The 21495-nt window shown below is 39.5% G+C and overlaps 1 protein-coding gene across 1 annotated transcript in view; it reads right to left on the bottom strand.

The window, feature by feature from the left end:
• The window catches only part of LOC124790130 (protein melted), a 253327-nt gene that overhangs the window by 196305 nt on the left and 35527 nt on the right, over positions 1-21495 (bottom strand). The window contains exons 6-8 of the mRNA XM_047257704.1: positions 18563-18726; positions 17617-17826; positions 13176-13381 (exon numbers count right to left, since the gene is read on the bottom strand). Coding sequence (XP_047113660.1) covers positions 13176-13381; positions 17617-17826; positions 18563-18726 — 580 coding nt within the window. The remainder of the gene's footprint in view (positions 1-13175; positions 13382-17616; positions 17827-18562; positions 18727-21495) is intronic.

Genomic DNA, 21495 nt, shown 5'->3' with positions numbered 1-21495 from the left:
GTAGGGCCTTAGCCCAAGCAGCTTAGCACCTCTTTATACAGAGGTGCATGATATTTGGGTTTGCTGCGAAGGACGTCTAAGAGACTTTTAAGGGAAATTTTAAAGGTGGTATGCAATGTCATTGAGATGAGCATCTGTGAGCACTGTACGTGAATGTTTACACTTCTTGCCTTGAACACTTCCCATTTCAAGAAATTTATTCACTAACTTGTGAACTGCGTCATGATTTGAAAGTCGAACACCTGGAAACTTCTGTTCAAACAATCTTTGAACAGTACGAGCAGACTCTGTACACGCATACGAATCATAAACAAACACTCATTGTGGAATTAAATAATTCGCTCTTGCCATTGTTGCATTTGAAAACTTCACTGCTACACTTGTGATGTCTGTTTCACTGCTTGAATGACACTGGCTGACAAAGCGCGTATATCTGTATGGCCTTCAGGCTAAAACCCACAAAAAAAGTAGGGGGTGGGTGGGTGGGGGGGTCATAGTTTGGTCCTACAGGACCCATTCGACCGGCATGCACGGCTTCCCTACCCTGCCTGCAATACCCCGGGCAGTCGGAATGATCAGATAAATGGAACACCCTGTACTTGAGCTGCTCTAAAAGAACAGCACAAGTGAACGCTTCTGGTAAGTTACAGAAAATACTAGTTGGTAATATTCTGTCTTTCAAATTTTGAATAATATTACCTGTGATTTTAAAAAATGGATTTTTCTGTGAAAAGATCCCTTCAAAACTCAAAATTGAGACTGACTAAGTATTGTTTTTCTGTGTGCTTTTAACACGAAAATCAGCAATACAACTCATGAAATATGTATTAAGTTACATTTGCAAACCATTTCTTTTACCTAAATCCTCCAAAAATTATTAAAACCTCCAAAGATTATCATTTGCTTTCTTTTAAGTCTTACAGGATCTGATAATAATGCAAATTTTTCTAGACATATTTGAAAATTTCCCAATCGAGATCTATGTGATGCAATAATTACAAATGAGTTTTCGGGAAGTAGCACTCCTCAAGCACATTTTCAACTGTTGGTCTAAGCAGTTCGATAGTTTGAGCTTCATGTTATTTTTAAGTAATGATAATTGTTATTTTTAATATACATGACAACTCCTTCTCTCCCCAAATTCTTCTTGTGGAAGTAAGCTGCTAAACTTTTAATGTTCTCTTTTTAACTGATGGTTTCCTTTATGTTCACATGGTGCTCCGACAGACACAGCACATCAACTTCTGTTTTTTTAATTTCTGGATCATCTAAGTACACAAGCGATTAATTAACTTTTTTCAGTCATCTAATACTCTAATGCCCTGCCAGCTAGGTCAGTGAAACAAGTTTCTTTCATATGTCACACATCATTTATTTTGACCACTTTTAAAACAGTTTGCCTGAATGGAGTATGTGGCCTAAAAAGTTCACCTGCTACACTCTTAATAACAGGAATATTTGCGCTGTTAAGGTGTAGATCATGCCTTGTGTACCCCCACCTCCCAATTGCAGCAGCATGCACAACAATGGAGATACTGTTACCAGACATTAGACCCACTCAGTACCTATCAAACTCAACAGATGGCTTTGTTCATCCAGGGTTGGTGATGACACATCACCCCCTCAATCTCTCTCTCTCTCTCTCTCTCTCTCTCTCTCTCTCTCTCTATCTATCTATCTATCTTCCCGGGCCGCCTCCCCCTCCACATCTCTCTACTTCTTTATTTCATTTCGACTCTGTGACTTCGTGACCTACAGTATGACAATTTCTTGTGTCTTGCACTATCTGTCAAAGGTTTGTTGGAATCCATTACTTATCCGATACCATTAATCCACCTAATCCTCTGGCACTTCAATCTTCATCAGCAATAAAGTCTTTTAAAGTGAATCAAGTATTCTAGCAATGTGTGTTTCCTTTACTGTAATACTGACATATTCTTTCTCTTTGCAGTCTGTGGAACTCAAAGGAGTTTTCTCCAATATCACAACTGCATTCACCGTAATGTGCTCTGCATACATATTGCCACCCCCCACCCCACATCATCGACAAAGACAAATTTGTGAGAGAGGTTACTGCATCTAGTTTATCCTATTTACTCCTGACATTGTATTCTATTTTCTTGGCCAACCTCTTGTTTGCTCCCTTAACTTTCAGTACATGGTCTTCTCAACTCAAATTGCTAGTCAGTGCCTCAAAATTCACTATTACCTCATGAATGCTAGCATTGGATACCCTGATTCCAGTTTCTCCTGCAACTGGTCATCTGTACCCCTTCCAGAACATTACCTAGAAGCAAGACCTATCCAAACTTTCTTATTAATGGCCTGTTGTCTCACATTTCTTTCTACAGCTAAATAATGCTCCTCAACTTCTAGAGGTAATAGGTTATACTGACTCCTCCTCCTATGCACCCCCCCCCCCCCCCCCACACACACACCATAAGCTGCTATGGTTCATAGTAAAATGATAATAATAATATTTTTTTGGTCCTGATCTCTGCTTGAAATACATACAACTTTCATCTTGTTTTGTGACGTTCCTGTCTTTTAAGATTAACCTACATATGCATGGGACAGCCTCACGGGGAATATCTTCTTCTGATCTACTGCAGATGCCCCAGCGAAACTGCAGTTGACAACCTCTGCACACCATCTGTATTCTGTTATCATACATGGTCATATTGTTATAATTAACTACACATAAAAATGTGATTATACATATCAGCAGCTTGTTGCTGTTGCCTCTTTTTTTTTTTTTTTTTTTTTTTTTTTTTTTTTTTTTTTTTACATAATAAACCTGACCTTCCGCACAATAATAATAACAATGGCAGTATTTTTAATCACTTACAATCCAATAAGAAGTGGGCCCTTCTTGAAAGCAGTGGAAACCTAAACATCTAACTAAATCCGATGTTCAATGTGTTTTCCTTGCAGATACTTGTAAACACATTAAGCTTGCTCATTACAACTTTCCACATTGAATAACCTTATATAACTTAACCGAAATCAAACCTACATTATTTTCTAGTCTTTACAATGCAAACAAATCTAGATTAAGCTTTTTCTATGTTAATCACACACAAATTTAGGCCTAAGCATTGACTTTTTATGTTCATCACACACAAATTAAGCCTAAGCATGTACTTTTTCAATGGTGCAAACTTTTCACTTTTGTGAATAATACAATTTTAAAAGTCAAACTTGTTGTTCTACAGACTACAACAGACAGCAATACACTTATGCATTATGTAATGTAATACTGACATATTAATTGTTGGTATCTGCTTATGAATTTAACTTATCTTTACGGCAGCATGAATTGGCAGTATCTCATGTAGTGGAAGCAAACACGAGTCAACAAATCTAGTCTGCTGAATTATGAAGAGTGGTACAACAATATCTGTTACCGCATGCAGTGTGCTTGGATCACTCATTTTTCTAGTGACCGCAATGCAATGGAAGGATAGCTCAAAAATATATTCCATTCAAAACGATGAGTAGAAGCTATAAGCTCAGTAGCAGCTCTACAGATAACTTAGAAGAGTCAGTACAAAACAACCATAGAATGATTAAGTGTTTAACCTACATAACACCCTAAGCAGTAAATTAAGCATGCTTTGGAAATGCCTGATAATGCCAAAAATTTGTTTCCAGCAAAATGGTGCTACATATTATTATCAGAAGGAAACTGTGCCACAGGAAGATATGCTTGAAAAGTGGAGTGACAATATTTTTTTTCTTTTTTTCTTCAGGTTGGAAAATCTTGGTATATATAATTCCCAAATTGATCATTTTCCCCAATCAGATTTTCTCTTAGTGTCATTTGGAGCATTAACAGACAATATTTGTGTTTCAACTTACATTTTCCATATACTATTTCACCACAGTGCATATTTGGAAAGTATTTGATCATACGATCAAACATGAATGCAAGGGAAAACAAAAGAGAAATCTTAGGAACTTAATCTGTACACCATATTAACAATAAACTATAACATAGTTCTTGTGGCTTTTGTGGCCATTTTTTGACGTACTGCCTGTTGGCTCCTGTCTCAGGTTCTTTATCCAATGTGATGATTGTTCTGACATTTTACCAGTATGAGTAGTTGGCATTGTCAAAACTTTAATCTCCATCGCTGGTGGTGGATACATACCAGTCATGCCAATGTCTAAGGGCTTTCTCACAGTCACTACCACTGTGATTCTCCCCTTGCTAATGGTAATGTTTCATTCGCTGCAGAACAGGAACCCAGGTTCCATGCAGTATGAAGTTTTCCTCTTTCTTGTTGAATTTATTGTCTTTCTACGGCTTCCCTAAACAAGCTGGCACAACAGCTAATCTCCACATTGAGAATATCCATGTCGATGAATCTTTTTATTTGGTAGGTCTCTCACAGCAGGTTTTCCACCACATTTGGTTTCTTCACCTGTTCCATCCTGCAAAGCCGGTTAAGATCACTGACAATTACGTTGATGGATAGTCCATCATTTCCACATAAGACTTTTCCACGTGTACAGGGTATGCAGTATATTCCACACATTGCAAGAGGATCCCTTTTGTCCTTTACCCATTATACACTCTTTGATCTTCTTGGTTGGTTTCTAGACAGTCTTCATGCTGTGTTTGTGCAGCATATGGCCGACTCTGTCCATCATCCTGGGGATGTATGGCAGAAAGGATCCAACATTTCTTCTTCCGATGTGTCACTTCGACAAGTGTCAGATTTTGTGACACTTCTTACGCAAATGGCAGACTGACCAATCCTTCCCAGAATACTTTGCATGTGTTGCATCTAATGTCCAATGTGCTGCCGCCCCCACATTCATCTTGCGTGCATGTTCCTCTTTTATGCTTGCAAGGAAGTAGAAGTACAGCAATTTTCTTGAGCATTTAGCTTCTTGAGATTGTTTTCTATAATGTTGAACACTGTTTTACAATGGCAAGTAATACTTATCATGAAATGCGTTCACATTTCAAAATCAATTAATGAGTGTTCTGATGGAGCCAGTGAACTCACTATATATCGCATGCATTAAAGGATTTCTCTTCCGAAAGAGCTCCTTGAATCTTGAATATTTATGAACACTTGCACAAACAAACATAATTGCTATGGTAGTTTGTGTTTTAATAGTTTAACAATATTCTTGTACTTAAAGAACTCACCAACTTGCTTTTATGCTTGTGTTTGAACTCAAGAAAGTATTTTTAAACAACTGGCCATTGTTCTATGACTGTCTACCCAGCTGGTTCTAATATCACCCGTTTACAGGAACATATTTCATAAACCAATACCCTGTAAGTTTAATTTATGACTGTTTTTTTCCGAAATTATCCCAATGAGATGTTCGGTTAGGTGGGGGTTGGGGGCAGGGGGGGGGGGGGAGGGGGGGGGGGGGGGGGAGGAATCAGCTAGTGGCCACACCATCTACAAGCTGTCAATAGATAAAAAGAGGATACAAAGAATCACTATGCAGGGTGTTTATAAATGAATATTGGGGTTTTAACACTTTATAATATTTATTATATTAAACTTACAGTTATAAATGATATGTCAAATGAAAGAGCAACTCCAACAGTTTTACCAAGAACCTTATAAATAAATGTTCAACGTGAGTACCATTTGTCACATGGCACACATCAAGTCTATAGCCAAGTTCTTCCCAAATGTTGATAAGTGTGTCTTCAGTGACTGTACCAACAGCTGCTTCAGTCCGGTTTCTTAATTCACGGAGGTCTGCAGGTAGTGGAGGCACGTACACACAATACTTGGTGAAGCTCCAAAGGAAAAAATCGCATAGCGTTAGGTCGGGTGAATGTGGAGGCCATGCAAAGCAAGCCCTGTCATTGGGACCCCTTGCGGCCCATCCAGCGCTTGGGTACAGTGAAGTTCAACCAATCGATTGTTGTCGAGTGCTAGTAATAGTGTTCCATAGATTTCGTGTTTGTTTTGAATACAGTCAGAGAGAGTCCCTTTAGTCAGCCATAGTGCCAGTAGTGTCAGTCTCGTCGTAACTGCCGCCTGCTTCACGTCTGCTGTGCAGCGAGCTACGTTAATTTAGGTATGAACTGTATTTTTCTTACTTGTCACTTCTTCTTCCGTGTGTGTTTGCTTTTAGGAAGCTTTAATTGTCGAGTGCTAGTAATAGTGTTAAATAGATTTCGTGTTTGTTTTGAATACAATCAGAGAGGGTCCCTTTAGTCAACCATAGTGCCAGTAGTGCTAGTGTTTGTTTTCAATACAGTCCAGAGACAGGTAGTGCTATTTTCATTGTTTTCTACAAGAAGTGTCTAGCAACCACAGTTTAGTCAACTATCAGCCGCCTTTCGTGAATTAGCAGTCTAGTTAAAAGTGATTAACTCTCTACAGTAAATTGATTTCTTAGGATGGATAGGATGTGTGACTGCTGTGTACGGACGCAGGAGGAGCTGGCCACTGTTCGCGAACAGCTGAGCGTGTTGGTGGCCGCGGTCAGCAGTCTTCAAGCTGCTGCCTCGGAGTGTAGCGACAGTGGGGAGTCTGGTGTGTCGCATGGTACACCCCAGGTGTTACATGCTTCACCCACTGTCCCTGCTGTCGAACCATCTTCGCGGGTACCGGGCACGGTTGGGCCACCCTTTCCCGAGGGGAGTGGCGGGTTCAGTGGCGTTCGCGGCGCATGAAGCGGAGGTTCAATGTGGAGGCTGGCCGTGTGGCATTGCCCGCTCTGCCTGTGAGTGGCCTTCAGCAAGGTCCGAGCAGGCACATGGGGGGAGGGGTTTATTAGTTATTGGGAGCTCCAACGTTAGGCGGGTGATGGAGCCCCTTAGGGAAATAGCGGAAAGGTCGGGGAAGAAGGCCAGTGTTCACTCTGTCTGCTTGCCAGGGGGTCTCATCCGAGATGTGGAGGAGGCCCTGCCGGCGGCGATAGAGAGCACTGGGTGCACCCGACTGCAAATTGTTGCTCATGTCGGCACCAATGACTCCTGCCGTCTGGGTTCAGAGGTAATCCTCAGTTCGTACAGGCGGTTGGCGGAATTGGTGAAGGTGGAAAGCCTCGCTCACGGGGTGGAATCTGAGCTAACTATTTGTAGTATCGTTCCCAGAACCGATCGCAGTCTTCTGGTTTGTAGCCGAGTAGAAGGCTTAAACCAGAGGCTCAGACGATTCTGCGGAGATCTGGGGTGCAAATTTCTCGACCTCCGCTATTGGGTGGAGAAATTTAGGGTCCCCCTGAATAGGTCAGGCGTGCACTACAGGCAGGAAGCGACTACAAGGGTAGTGGAGTACGCGTGGAGTGCACATGTGGGTTTTTTAGGTTAGAGAATTCCCTCCCTAGGCCCGACAAGATGCCTCCTGAGATGCGGCAAGGTAGGAGTAGGCAAATTGCAACAGGGAATAACAATATTAATGTGCTAATAGTAAACTGCAGGATCATCTATAAAAAGGTCCCAGAACTGCTCTCATTAATAAGCAGTCACAATGCCCATAAAGTACTCGGGACAGAAAGTTGGCTGAAACCAGACGTAAACAGTAATGAAATCCTAAACATAGATTGGAATGTACACCGCAGAGAAAGGCTGGACAGTGAAGGGGGAGGGGTGTTTATAGAGATAAGAAGTGTAATAGTACCGAAGGAAATTGATGGAAATCCGAAATGTGAAATAATTTGGGTGAAGGTCACGGTTAAAGCAGGCTCAGACATGGTAAATGGATGTCTCTATAGACAGCTCAGCAGCTGTTGTGGCTTAGCACCTGAAGGATAATTTGGAAAATATTTCGCTTAGATTTCCCCACCATGTTATAGTTCTGGGTGGAGATTTTAATTTGCCGGATATAGACTGGGACACTCAAACGTTCATAATGGGTGGCAGGGACAAAGAATCCAATGAAATTTTTTAAAGTGCTTTATCTGAAAATTACCTTGAGCAGTTAAACAGAGAACCAACTAGTGGCGATAACATATTATACCTTCTGGTGACAAACAGACCCGAACTATTTGCAACAGTTAACGAAAGAAAACTGGTGTTCTACGGATCGGAGCATGGAATGTCAGATCCCTTAATCGGGCAGGTAGGTTAGAAAATTTAAAAAGGGAAATGGATAGGTTAAAGTTAGATATAGTGGGAATTAGTGAAGTTTGGTGGCAGGAGGAACAAGACTTCTGGTCGGGTGACTACAGGGTTATAAACACAAAATCAAATAGGGGTAATGCAGGAGTAGGTTTAATAATGAATAGGAAAATAGGAATGCGGCTAAGCTACTACAAACAGCATAGTGAACGCATTATTGTGGCCAAGATAGATACGAAGCCCACGCCTACGGCAGTAGTACAAGTTTATATGCCAACTAGCTCTGCAGATGACGAAGAAATTGAAAAAATGTATGATGAAATAAAAGAAATTATTCAGATAGTGAAGGGAGACGAAAATTTAATAGTCATGGGTGACTGGAATTCGTCAGTAGGAAAAGGGAGAGAAGGAAACATAGTAGGTGAATATTGATTTGGGGGGGTGGGGGGGGGGGTGGGGGGGGGGTGGGGGGAAGAAATGAAAAAGGAAGCTGCCTGGTAGAATTTTGCACAGAGCATAACTTAATCATACCTAACACTTGGTTCAAGAATCATGAAAGAAGGCTGTATACATGGAAGAAGCCTGGAGATACTGACAGGTTTCAGATAGATTATATAATGGTAAGACAGAGATTTAGGAACCTGGTTTTAAATTATAAGACATTTCCAGGGGCAGATGTAGATTCTGACCACAATCTGTTGGTTATGAACTGTAGATTAAAACTGAAGAAACTGCAAAAAGGGGGGAATTTAAGGAGATGGGACCTGGATAAACTGACTAAACCAGAGGTTGTACAGAGTTTCAGGGAGAGCATAAGGGAACAATTGACAAGAATTGGGGAAAGAAATACAGTAGAAGAAGAATGGGTAGCTTTGAGGGATGAAGTGGTGAAGGCAGCAGAGGATCAAGTAGGTAAAAAGACGAAGGCTAGTAGAAATCCTTGGGTCACAGAAGAAATATTGAATTTAATTGATGAAAGGATAAAATATAAAAATGCAGTAAATGAACCAGGCAAAAAGGAATACAAACGTCTCAAAAATGAGATCGACAGGAAGTGCAAAATGGCTAAGCAGGGATGGCTAGAGGACAAATGTAAGGATGGGCGAAATACCCTCAGACTTCAAGAAGAATATAATAATTCCAATCCCAAAGAAAGCAGGTGTTGACAGATGTGAAAATTACCGAACTATCAGTTTAATAAGTCACAGCTGCAAAATACTAACACGAATTCTTTACAGACAAATGGAAAAGCTAGTAGAAGCCGACCTCGGGGAAGATCAGTTTGGATTCCGTAGAAATATCGGAACACGTGAGGCAATACTGACCTACGACTTATCTTAGAAGCTAGGTTAAGGGAAGGCAAACCAACGTTTCTCGCATTTATAGACTTAAGAGAAAGCTTTTGACAATGTTGACTGGAATACTCTCTTTCAAATTCTGAAGGTGGCAGGGGTAAAATACAGGGAGCGAAAAGCTATTTACAATTTGTACAGAAACCAGATGGCAGTTATAAGAGTCGAGGGACACGAAAGGGAAGCAGTGGTTGGGAAGGGAGTGAGACAGGGTTGTAGCCTCTCCCCGATGTTATTCAATCTCTATATCGAGCAAGCAGTGAAGGAATCAAAAGAAAAATTCGGAGTAGGTATTAAAATCCATGGAGAAGAAATAAAAACTTTGAGGTTCGCCGATGACATTGTAATTCTGTCAGAGACAGCAAAGGACTTGGAAGAGCAGCTGAACGGAATGGACAGTGTCTTGAAAGGAGGGTATAAGATGAACATCAACAAAAACAAAATGACGATAATGGAATGTAGTCGAATTATCGGGAGATGCTGAGGGAATTAGATCAGGAAATGAGACACTTAAAGTAGTAAAGGAGTTTTGCTATTTGGGGAGCAAAATAACTGATGATGGTCAAAGTAGAGAGGATATAAAATGTAGACTGGCAATGGCAAGGAAAGCGTTTCTGAAGAAGAGAAATTTGTTAACATCAAGTATGGATTTTGGTGTCAGGAAGTCGTTTCTGAAAGTATTTGTATGGAGTGTAGCCATGTATGGAAGTGAAACATGGACGATAAATAGTTTGGACAAGAAGAGAATAGAAGCTTTTGAAATGTGGTGCTACAGAAGAATGCTGAAGATTAGATGGGTAGATTACATAACTAATGAGGAAGTACTGAATAGGATTGGGGAGAAGAGAAGTTTGTGGCAGAACTTGACTAGAAGAAGGGATCGGTTGGTAGGACATGCTCTGAGGCATCAAGGGATCACCAATTTGGTATTGGAGGGCAGCGTGGAGGGTAAAAATCATAGAGGGAGACCAAGAGATGAATACACCAAACAGATACAGAAGGATGTAGGTTGCAGTAGGTACTGGAAGATGAAGAAGCTTGCACAGGATAGAGTAGCATGGAGAGCTGCAGCAAACCAGTCTCAGGACTGAAGACCACAACAACACAACAATGCAGAACAGGGAATCAGCGATCATAAAGCGATTACTGCATCAATGATTTCAGCCGTGAATAGAAATATAAACTTTTTAGCAAAAGTGACAAAAATCAGATTACAGAGTACCTGGCGGCTCAACACAAAAGTTTTGTCTCAAGTACAGATATGCGTTAAATGAGTATGTGCCCAGCAAGATCGTAAGAGATGGAAAAGAGCCACCGTGGTACAACATCCGAGTTAGAAAAATGCTGCGGAAGCAAAGGAAACTTCACAGCAAACATAAACATAGCGAAAGCCTTGCAGACAAACAAAAATTACGCGAAGCGAAATGTAGTGTGCGGAGGGCTATGCGAGAGGCGTTCAATGAATTTGAAAGTAAAGTTCTATGTACTGACTTGGCAGAAAATCCTAAGAAATTTTGGTCTTATGTCAAAGCGGTAGATGGATCAAAACAAAATGTCCAGACACTCTGACCAAAATGGTACTGAAACAGAGGATGACAGACTAAAGGCCGAAATACTAAATGTCTTTTTCCGAAGCTGTTTCACAGAGGACGACTGCACTGTAGTTCCTTCTCTAGATTGTCGCACAGATGACAAAATGGTAGATATCGAAATAGACGACAGAGGGATAGAGAAACAATTAAAATCGCTCAAAAGAGGAAAAGCCGCTGGACCTGATGGGATACCAGTTCGATTTTACAGAGTACACAAAGGAACTTGCCCCCCTTCTTGCAGTGGTGCACCGTAGGTCTCTAGAAGAGCGTAGCGTTCCAAAGGATTGGAAAAGGGCACAGGTCATCCCTGTTTCAAGGAGGGACGTCGAACAGATGTACAGAACTATAGACCTATATCTCTAACGTTGATCAGTTGTAGAATTTTGGAACACGTATTATGTTCGAGTATAATGACTTTTCTGGAGTCTAGAAATCTACTCTGTAGGAATCAGCATGGGTTTCGAAAAAGACGGTCGTGTGAAAACCAGCTCGCACTATTCGTCCACGAGACTCAGAGGGCCACAGACACGGGTTCACAGAGGCCTCTGTACATCCGCCCCGACTGACATCTCTGCCCAAACTCTTTGCCTTTACAAATGTCTGCTTGAGTCTGTGTATGTGTGGATGGATATGTGTGTGTGTGCGAGTGTATACCTGTCCTTTTTTCCCCCTAAGGTAAGTCTTTCCGCTCCCGGGATTGGAATGACTCCTTACCCTCTCCCTTAAAACCCATATCCTTTTGTCTTTCCTTCTCCTTCCCTCTTTCCTGACGAGGCAACCATTGGTTGCGAAAGCTAGAATTTTGTGTGTATGTTTGTGTGTCTATCGACCTGCCAGCACTTTTGTTTGGTAAGTTTCATCATCTTTCTTTTTAGATATAGTTAGTTAGTTACATGTTCCACAATCATTTGGACAATTCTTCCATCAAAATTATGTGGAACAAATCAGTCTATACAATATGTATACATGATTACTGTTAACATTAATGAACACATTATTTTTTAGTCCTACCCATGCAGCTACACTTAAAAACCACCACACACGCACACCAAGTGTCCCCCCCCCCCCCTCCCTCCCCCGCGTTCTCTCTCTCATCTTTTTTTTTTAATAGACTATCAGTTTATTTTATGTTATTATATAATACTCCATGTCTTATGCCCATGGAATTGTGTGGCACCATTGGAACCAACTCCACTTCCACCGTTCTGTTCAGCAATTGTGTTCTCCACCTTTGGAGGACCCTCCAGTCCTGGGATGCCTCATTCATCTCACACTGAGCACCTCCCTGCCCAGCTTCTCGCTGCAATGCCCATGGACATCAATCCATCACCTTCTCCGTTGACGGCTCCTTAGGCCACACACCACCTACGTTATTCTTCCTCCTCAGTGGTCACTGCTGGGGAGAAGTCACTGCTGGGGAGAAAGGATGCAGTGGTGCTGGCATTACCATGGAAACTGAACAGCTGGCACAGCACAACTGTCAGTCGCTGTGGCACCACTACTTAAATGGCGCTGATCCTCAGGCACACTCTCTGATTGTATCATGCAACACTCTGGCATGTAAGCTAATGGAGGGCTGGTTTCACTAACTTCTCTGTGTGAGTGGAGTGTGCACAGTAAGTGTAATGCTTTGATTACAGTGTTATTTTTGGGGGCTCTATTTGTAATAGGTGGAACTCTGATACAGCTTGGACTGAGCTTTGCTTCGAATAGGGTCTTGATCAGATTCGAAAATCAGTAAAAAATATGAGACTATGCTTTATGAAGAATATCTACTCATGGAAGTTATTGTGTATTTTTATGTAAAATAAATGAGAAAAATGCAAACACAGCATATATGACATATTTTTCTGATGAAAAGTGGTTACACGTTGTGTTTTAGATAATTTCTTTTTGAATTTTCTTTTCCAAATCACACCAACTGTTGCACAGCTGTGTGTGTGTGAGACACACACACACACACACACACAGAGAGAGAGAGAGAGAGAGAGAGAGAGAGAGAGAGAGAGAGAGAGAGAGAGAGAGACTTTCTGTTCGACAAAAATGAAATTTACTGCTTTCCAGTCTCTAAGCAATAGTTTCTAAACACACCCAGAAACAGAAAAGAAGATGACAATCATTAAAAGCACAGTAGCTAGCAATTTCTGATATAGTTAGGCTTTAGAACTCTCATGCTACCACCTGTGCACTGGTGCAGGATGCTGTGCAGCTGGGACTGAGTTGGTCTGGGTTTTGTGCCCACGCACCTCTGCCAACATCTTGTCTGTGAACAACACTGGATAACTGCTACACAGCAATGTTGCTTCTCTGAGCAGCGTACCCTGACTCCCACGGTCTGCTTTGTGCAACTGCTCTAACACAAAATTCAGTGCCTCCTGTGCCCGGTCCTACAAAAAAAAGCCAGTATCATTACTTACTTTCAACATATCAGACAAACAGTTTTGGCAACAAACATACTTAAGTGTTGTCTGCTTATATTTTAATTGTTTTAAAACTGCTAATATTGGAATATACTTTGTCATACATGAAATAAAAAGTAAAAACTATTAATTAAACCTAATATAACAACACAAAAATAAACTTAAATAAATGTATCATCATCTTACACAGCGTATTAATTTACTTTTTCTTATACGAGTTTTTGTAATTTCAGAAAAAGTTCTGTTATGGTATGTCATGATTCTCATTATGAAAATGGTTTTGCAAGAAACATAATATTTCATAGTTAAATTTTTCAACTAACTTATAGTAATATTTCTTAAAACCTTGCTGACTCAAGACTGTTTCACATGCATTTCTTCACTTGGATTTTTTGAACTAAACTGTCAGTAACTTGAAATAAATATAAAAACAAGTACACAAAACTACCTCAAGAATGACAATCTGTACATAACTTGTAGCTCACAGCTCACAACCTTGACACGACACCAACTATAGCTGGAAGAATTAACCTGCCACTTCGAATTTGTCATAATTGTCATTTTGGAGGATTGAATCCACTGGAAGGCTGGCTCTCTCTCTCTCTCTCTCTCTCTCTCTCTCTCTCTCTCTCTCTCTCTCTCTGTGTGTGTGTGTGTGTGTGTGTGTGTGTGTGTGTGTGTCACGCGCGTGTGCGTGCAAGAGAGAGGGTGATAGGGGGAAGGCATTATACCAATGAAAGAGCGTAAGCTTTCTTACTTATGAACAGGTAGATGAAGAGAGTGAAAAATGGGAGAGGGAATGATATGGAATCTCATATTCCATTGAGAAATATATACATATCCATGTCTGTTGTCAACCAGAAGGCCAACTGCAACACCTGCATAAGTATTTTCACCAATTAGGACCTCAGCATCTGTGAACAACAAGTTGTTCAGTAAATGATACTTTTCCGTCATGTGCTTCCTAATCACATCAGCTCTTATTCATAATGAAAGTGATTTCTCTACAATGCAAGCAATTTAAAACAGTAGTCACACAGTCTGATGACATATGTCCACTGCCACATGTACTACAAAGCTTGTCACAGCGGCATTGAATTCTGATACACCTGAATTTGAGGCATTTATAAAACTGGTAGACAGAGGAATATGTGGTTGTACTTCCATCTGTCCCATGCAGATAAATGTATTTGGTAATTGCCTGTTAATCAAAATTTAGAACTTATATCTGGAATTTAATAACTGCTGGTTTCTCTTCATTGGTTACTTTCTTTGTGAGTATATTTCTATTAATGATATCAACAGTTCATTCAATTTTGTATATTATTTCCTGTTTGTCAAATGCTAAATATACTCTTTGGATAACACAATTTTTACATAACATATAAGCTAGTACGAGTGCTACTAAATTGTGGTTAGTAAATAATTCTGAGTGCCATTTGTGGTTGGTGATCAGCATATTAATTACTTCCACCTTCTTTTATTTTACCTAATGGAAATTACATTAAAATTGTTGCCTTTATTTTCAGAATGACCCAAATGCATTATAGTCCCAACTGATGTTGGATGCATCCACTTTACCTCCAACATAAAATTTATAATGACCTCAGACACTTGGTTTGTATCCAGTTATATTTTATTAGAAAATATCTTTCATAGGCATTTTTACTAACAACAGTACTCTCAGGTTGTCCATTAAATTGAATGAAATTTATTGCATGGAAACACCTTTTGGTGTATTAGTTGTAATTTTTTCCTGCAGCAAGCTTTTTCTTAAACTAATCATTTGCCTTACTGACTTGGTTCCTATTTTTCAATTACGCACTGAACTTCCATACTGACTTCATCTTCACAAAAACTGCATCATAAAGCACCACAGAGCTCGTTGCAGTAACAACATCTCGCTCAATATCCAAATTGAAACTTTCTGGCAGATTAAAATTGTGTGCTGGACTGAGACTCGAACTTGGGACCTTTGTCTTCTGCAGGCAAGTGTTCTACTGGTAGAATTAAAGCTGTGAGGATGGGTCATGAGTTGTAGTTGGGTAGCCCAGATGGTAGAGCACTTTCCCATGAAGGCAATGGTCCCAAGTTCAAGTCTCAGCCCAGCACACAGTTTTAATCTGCTAGGAAGCTTCATATCAACACACACTCCGCCACAGAATGAAAATTTAATTCTGAATACCCATATTCTGTGAGACTAGTGGATCCTCCTCTTCCTCCATACAAACCTTTTCCAATAAAGGATCATAGAAAGCATCTATGGAATGTTAACTGGCTGCTGAAAATCCGGATGGATTACCTTGTACACTTTGTAATTTTTTTTTTATTATTATTATTTTTTTGCAACAAAGTCAAGGTTCGCTTCGAGGAAAACTGGTTTGTAAAACTCAATAAATTTATCATAAGCTTCAGTCTTTAAATTCTTATTTGTATAGTGTTTGAATCTCCCTTTCCACAAGGCCTGTTGCTCTTTATACATTTTATAACTCCCATCAAAAAATTCTAGGTTCAGCAATGGGAATCCAACATGATTGTGTCACATACTACAGATTGCTGACAGCAATCTGTGAAAAATACACAACAATCCTACTGAGTACTCTAGGCAACAGACAGAGGATTTTGCGAGAGAGCACACAACAGCATGTGAGACATGCCATGTTCCAGGTGTGTACGTCTAAATGCACTAGGTGGCAGGTATGGGGCTCATCTAACTGGCAGCTTAACTGCACACCTCCTTCTTTAATGAAGCTGGATTCACACAGACATTCTTGCAAGCAGATCTGCATGGCTCATCTGAATTGTGCATTTAGGAGTGTCCATGTGAGAGCACCTAATGACAGAGAATCATCCCTGATGCTTTATTTTCTGTAGGTACATGGAACTAAAAATGTAAACCTAATGAAACTTAACCACAAGCAACTGAAGGAAATTTCTGCTAAGAGATTAACATTAAACCCATAACTCTGTCAAAGAACACGTGAAAAGATTTGCAAATAAAATCTTTACAGAATGCACCGAATACATTTACAGTGAAATATGTGTTCCTGAGAGAACATTTGGCTATCCTAATTTCATCAGAAACTGTAACAGATTGTATGTTAGAGGACTTGGTGTTATAATATTATATGGTAGCTGAGTCGAGCATCATCAAGAAATGTTACCGTTTAAGACCTGACAGCAGTAATACGTGCCACAACCTGTGTACTGTGAGATGTACATCAATCTGAATGCCATACAGAATTTATAATTAACAAGCATGTCATTGATCTAGGGGTACATAATATCTGCCACTGATGACTGGTTCTACATCCTGAAGAGAGTCATGACATTTTTAGCAAATAGCATGTTTCATTTCCACACTTCCATGATGACGAAAGATGTTTGTAAGGTTTAATAGTAAGTAAGTTTCACGACATCCCACCGTGGGAGATATTATTACAATATGTGCAGGTAAGAGAATATCTTGTACCCACCCTCTCTACAAGGCGGGATGGCGAGTAAGCATCTCCCCCTGCTATGTGGGGCCACTCGTTCCTCAGTGTCATGATTTGAATGTGTTCAAAAGATAAGAAGAAAAAAAAAAAGGTAATGGCTACAATGGACACTGTGACAAATGACTGTTGAACTGGTTTACATAGAGAAAATGTTTTGTCTTGATCCCATTCAAGCAACATCAGTTTTTAAGATCTGTCAACCTGCTTTGTATTGACATCGTATAGTGAGACATGATGTTTTGTAAGAGAAAGTGTCAGTATAGAAGGTTTAAATTTCAATCATTCATGTCATTCAAGTAACACAGAAGACAATTAATGCTCTCCTTCAGCACTCATCCCTGTGCAAGGAGATAAAACCCTGTGAAGACTGCTGCAACATATTTAGGTGGAACAGACTAGCATGGGCACCTCACCAAACATCGAGAAAGGTGATTGAGAAAAATTTAATAAATAAATCATTGAATATCAAAGGGATACAGATTGCGTTCAGCAAAAGTAACACTGATACCACACCAAAAACTATCTATGTTCCATTTCAACCTGAATACCAGTCTGGCTATCAAACATTTTAAATGCATGTTATGGTGTTTACAAGATATCCTTTAACAAATACTTACAAGCTGTAGAGCACCAAGCATTCAATATTTTCATCAGAATATATTTTTCTTAAAAATATAACAAAAGGAGAGGAGTGTACTAACAAACCTTGCTCAGTTTTCCTACAGATGAAATGACTTGTGCAGCTAGACAAAGTGTATTCGGATAACTCTCAGCAGTTTGTTTTATTTTTGGTACGTGATCCAGCAACAGCTGAGGTCTTTTTCCTGCCATGTCCAAGAATACTTGTAATGTAGCTGATGCAGTAGGACCAGCACTTAAATACTCGCATAGCTGGGGTAAGCTAGGTTCCAGCAACTGCAACAACAAACAACATACTCAAAGTACACAGTCCCAACACAGATGACCTCTCAAGTGATTACAGTAAACCATACTGTATGAAGCTAAATGTGAATGTAAATTGATCAAGTTGTTTTATAAGATGTTAGCATTTTAATTTTGCTCATTTTAAAAAATAATATATGATTTTGTTCAACACTGAGAGCAAAACAAATGAAAACTGCTTCACTGGAAACTAATGACAATGACCAACAGTCTATTCAAGGAAAATTATCTTTTTATGAAGCACAAGAAAACCATTCACAGAAGACAGTTCACTGTTCACACTTACCACCATACAATAACACACCACTGAATGTCATGTATTTCACCCACTTGTCTTCAAAATCTTCGAGCAGTTAGACGGCTTAATTAATTATCCCATCATAATGATGACTGACCTCAATAACAATGAAATTAAGTTCATTTAATATCCCCTTCAAATTTTTGAGCAAAAAAACTATCTCACAATTTCTTCCAGGTTGCAAACAGCAATCCAAATGATACATACTGCAAAATGTGTTTTATTTGCTGTTACTCTGTAACAGTGGACTTGCATCTTATCAGGCTCTAAACCCTTATGGGATTTAATACTCTGTGAAAGATATCTATTTGAAGCTCAAAGCGAGGAACCGATGAGGAATCAGTGAAGAACTGAGGAACAAAAGTGCCAGTTTGCAAAATCAAAAAAGAATTTATGGTTGCTTGTGCTTACCTGTGGCTTCTCTTTTGCAATAAGAGCAAACAGATTTAACAGTGCCAATTTCTCTGAGTTATCACATAGTGGCATCAATGATACAAGTGCCATCACATGATCGTGAAGAGGTTCCTTATTAACAGCATACATTTGTGGAAGCACACGACACAGGGGGTAATTTCCTGCATATGAAAAATTGAAAATTCAATTTTGACAGTCAAATACAGAAATTATTAAACAAAACAATAAACACAATAATAGGAATTTATGAGTTCAACAGCACAATGTGACATAGTCCAGTCCATGGAATACAAACCAATTCCTTTGATATTACAGGATTATATCACTACAAAGATGGTACAAAACTCTTTCACTTGCCAGCAACAGTAATTATCTACAACCATAAATGTCACTTTCATGGAAAAAACCTGGAACAGCACACTGTGCAGTATCTATTAACTTTAAAGGAAGTTGTGCCACAGAAATTGCTATAAGTCATTTATCAGTACTGTTGCTGTGGTTGTGGTTATTACTCTCATTCCAGTTTGGAGGGATGGTATGATGCTATCACAATCAGCACTCTATGACATACAGATATAACATTCATTTCAAATATACTAAATAATCACTTTTCCTTTTTTATTGCCTTTATGTGTTTCTTTTCATCACGCCTTTTCTCTAAATGTAACACTCAACTCACACTCTTCATAGTTTGCAACAATATTTTGGTTTCGTTTTTTGTCAAGGTACATATGGCCAATGTTCACACATCTGGTTTAAATACTATTGCCACCATTTCTCAGAAAGAGATTTCGATTTCTAAAATATACTTTTTCATCACATCCTCAGAAATATAATAATAATAAAAAGAAAACTTTGTCTCTAAGTTTCACTCTTCATTGCAGAGACAGGCAAGTAAAGGAATTTCAAAAGACATGGCTTACATAGCTTACCCGCATAAGTCAAATAAGGCAGTCCTAATAACAATACCATAGCAATACCACACTGTTTGGGTTCACTTTACATATCTGGGAGACAGATTCATTTTCTCAGGACTGGAAAGAAGCGTCTATAACAGGCTGTTTCTATAGTGACTCACAGAGTGGGAACACTCTGGAATACTCACTGCAGTGTATGGGAGCACATGTGGCAGGGGAAAGCAAACTCTCTACCCCCTGGCCCACAAGCAGCCATAACTGAGGCAACAAACCATTTTCGGACAATGATTAGTCATTGAAGCCCTATTCCTTAATTGAAAGTGACATTTGCAGTGTCTTGTATATCTCAAAGAATTTAATTCTGCTACAAAGTACAATATACAGCATAATTATACATGTCTTCATGCAGTGCATTACATGCAGGTGCAAGGCGAAGCACGCAGAGAGCTAGTAGCCAAGCTTAATGGTGACATACAACAAGACGTAAGTATAAGAAAGAATTCTTAGTACAGAAGTTATAGAAATATGCAGAAGTAGTTCATGTACTGTAACACATTTATACTTTTCAGGTGCATGACAGTGAAGAAAATGCAAGTGAGGCAGCATTCTGAGCGAGCTACAAAGCCACTCAAACTACAGCAATGGATGGAAAGCTGCTTTCAGTAGGACCTCTCATACAATCACAGATGGTATTAGTTGCAGAATGTTTGTTTCCAAGGAAGCTGCAGGCAATTCAAGGAGTTAGCCTTTCGGAGCAAACAGTGTCTTGTTGAATTGTGGACATGATACTACACTTACAGACACAGCTAAGGAAAAAAGTTGAGAGCTTTGTTCCATTTTCACTCACCCTTGATGACAGCTCAGATCTATCTAACTGTGCTCAGCTTTTCAATATTCGTGTGAGGTGTCAATATTGAGCTGCAAGCAACTCTTGGATGCAGTACCGCTCGATTAAACTGCAACTGTACTTGATATTTTTGAAGCTGCTTGTAAATCAGTGGACAATATGAATTTGCCATGAGATAAGCTCCATTCTGTAGCTATAGATGGTGCACCAAAGTGATGAGTTGGCCTTCGAGATTTTGATTCTCATTTAAAAAATGAACTCAAAAGCGAATTTAGCAAAACCATTTTGACTGTCAATTGCTTCATTCACCAAGACGCACAATACGCTGAAAAAATTGAACTAGGTGATGCAGTAAAATGTGCTGTCATCTTTGAGAATTTTATGCTGTCAGGGTGTAAATCATTGCCAATTTTAAATATTCCATCAAGATATGGAAGTGTAGTATGGGGACATACTTTATCACAGCACAGTTTGCTTGCCTGGTCAGGGAAAAGTTCTTGATGTTTTCTTTGGCATTTGTAAGGAAATATCTCTCTTTCTTTAAATACAAGAGGAAGAAATGCACTGTCTGAAAGATTTAAAACAGATATCAGACCTGCCATTACTAGCTGACGTAATATGCATCTTGACTACTTAAATTTGTCATTGTAGGACAAAGAGCACCTAACAGCTGACATGCACAACCAAATCAGAATATTCATGGAAAAGTTAAATTAGTCTGAGATGCAAATGAGTGATGGAATTTTAACATTCTCCAGTCCTCTGACTTCTTTAAAATACATGAAGGTACCAGTTTCGGCAATTACCAAACCGAGATAAAGCATCTCATCACGCCTTTTGAAACAAGATTCTGGGAGCTCATGGAAATGAAACTTTTCAGCGTGAAATGTTCTGGAGAATGTGAGATGCCCAAGGAAGCAGGTTAATTCAGTTTCATAAATACATGTCTGTTCATACACAACATGAAAACAACCTCACAAGGCCCGTTTCCTGCGACGAATGACACAAACAGGAATATGTACAGGGTTATTACAAATGATTCAAGCGATTTCACAGCTCTACAATAACTTTATTATTTGAGATATTTTCACAATGCTTTGCACACACATACAAAAACTCAAAAAGTTTTTTTAGGCGTTCACAAATGTTCGATATGTGCCCCTTTA

This window comes from Schistocerca piceifrons, chromosome 3 (assembly GCF_021461385.2).
Source record: "Schistocerca piceifrons isolate TAMUIC-IGC-003096 chromosome 3, iqSchPice1.1, whole genome shotgun sequence".
In the NCBI taxonomy this organism is placed as follows: Eukaryota; Metazoa; Arthropoda; class Insecta; order Orthoptera; family Acrididae; genus Schistocerca; species Schistocerca piceifrons.
The sequence above is the reverse complement of the archived record's forward strand: the minus strand, read 5'-3'. Positions and strand labels throughout refer to the sequence as shown.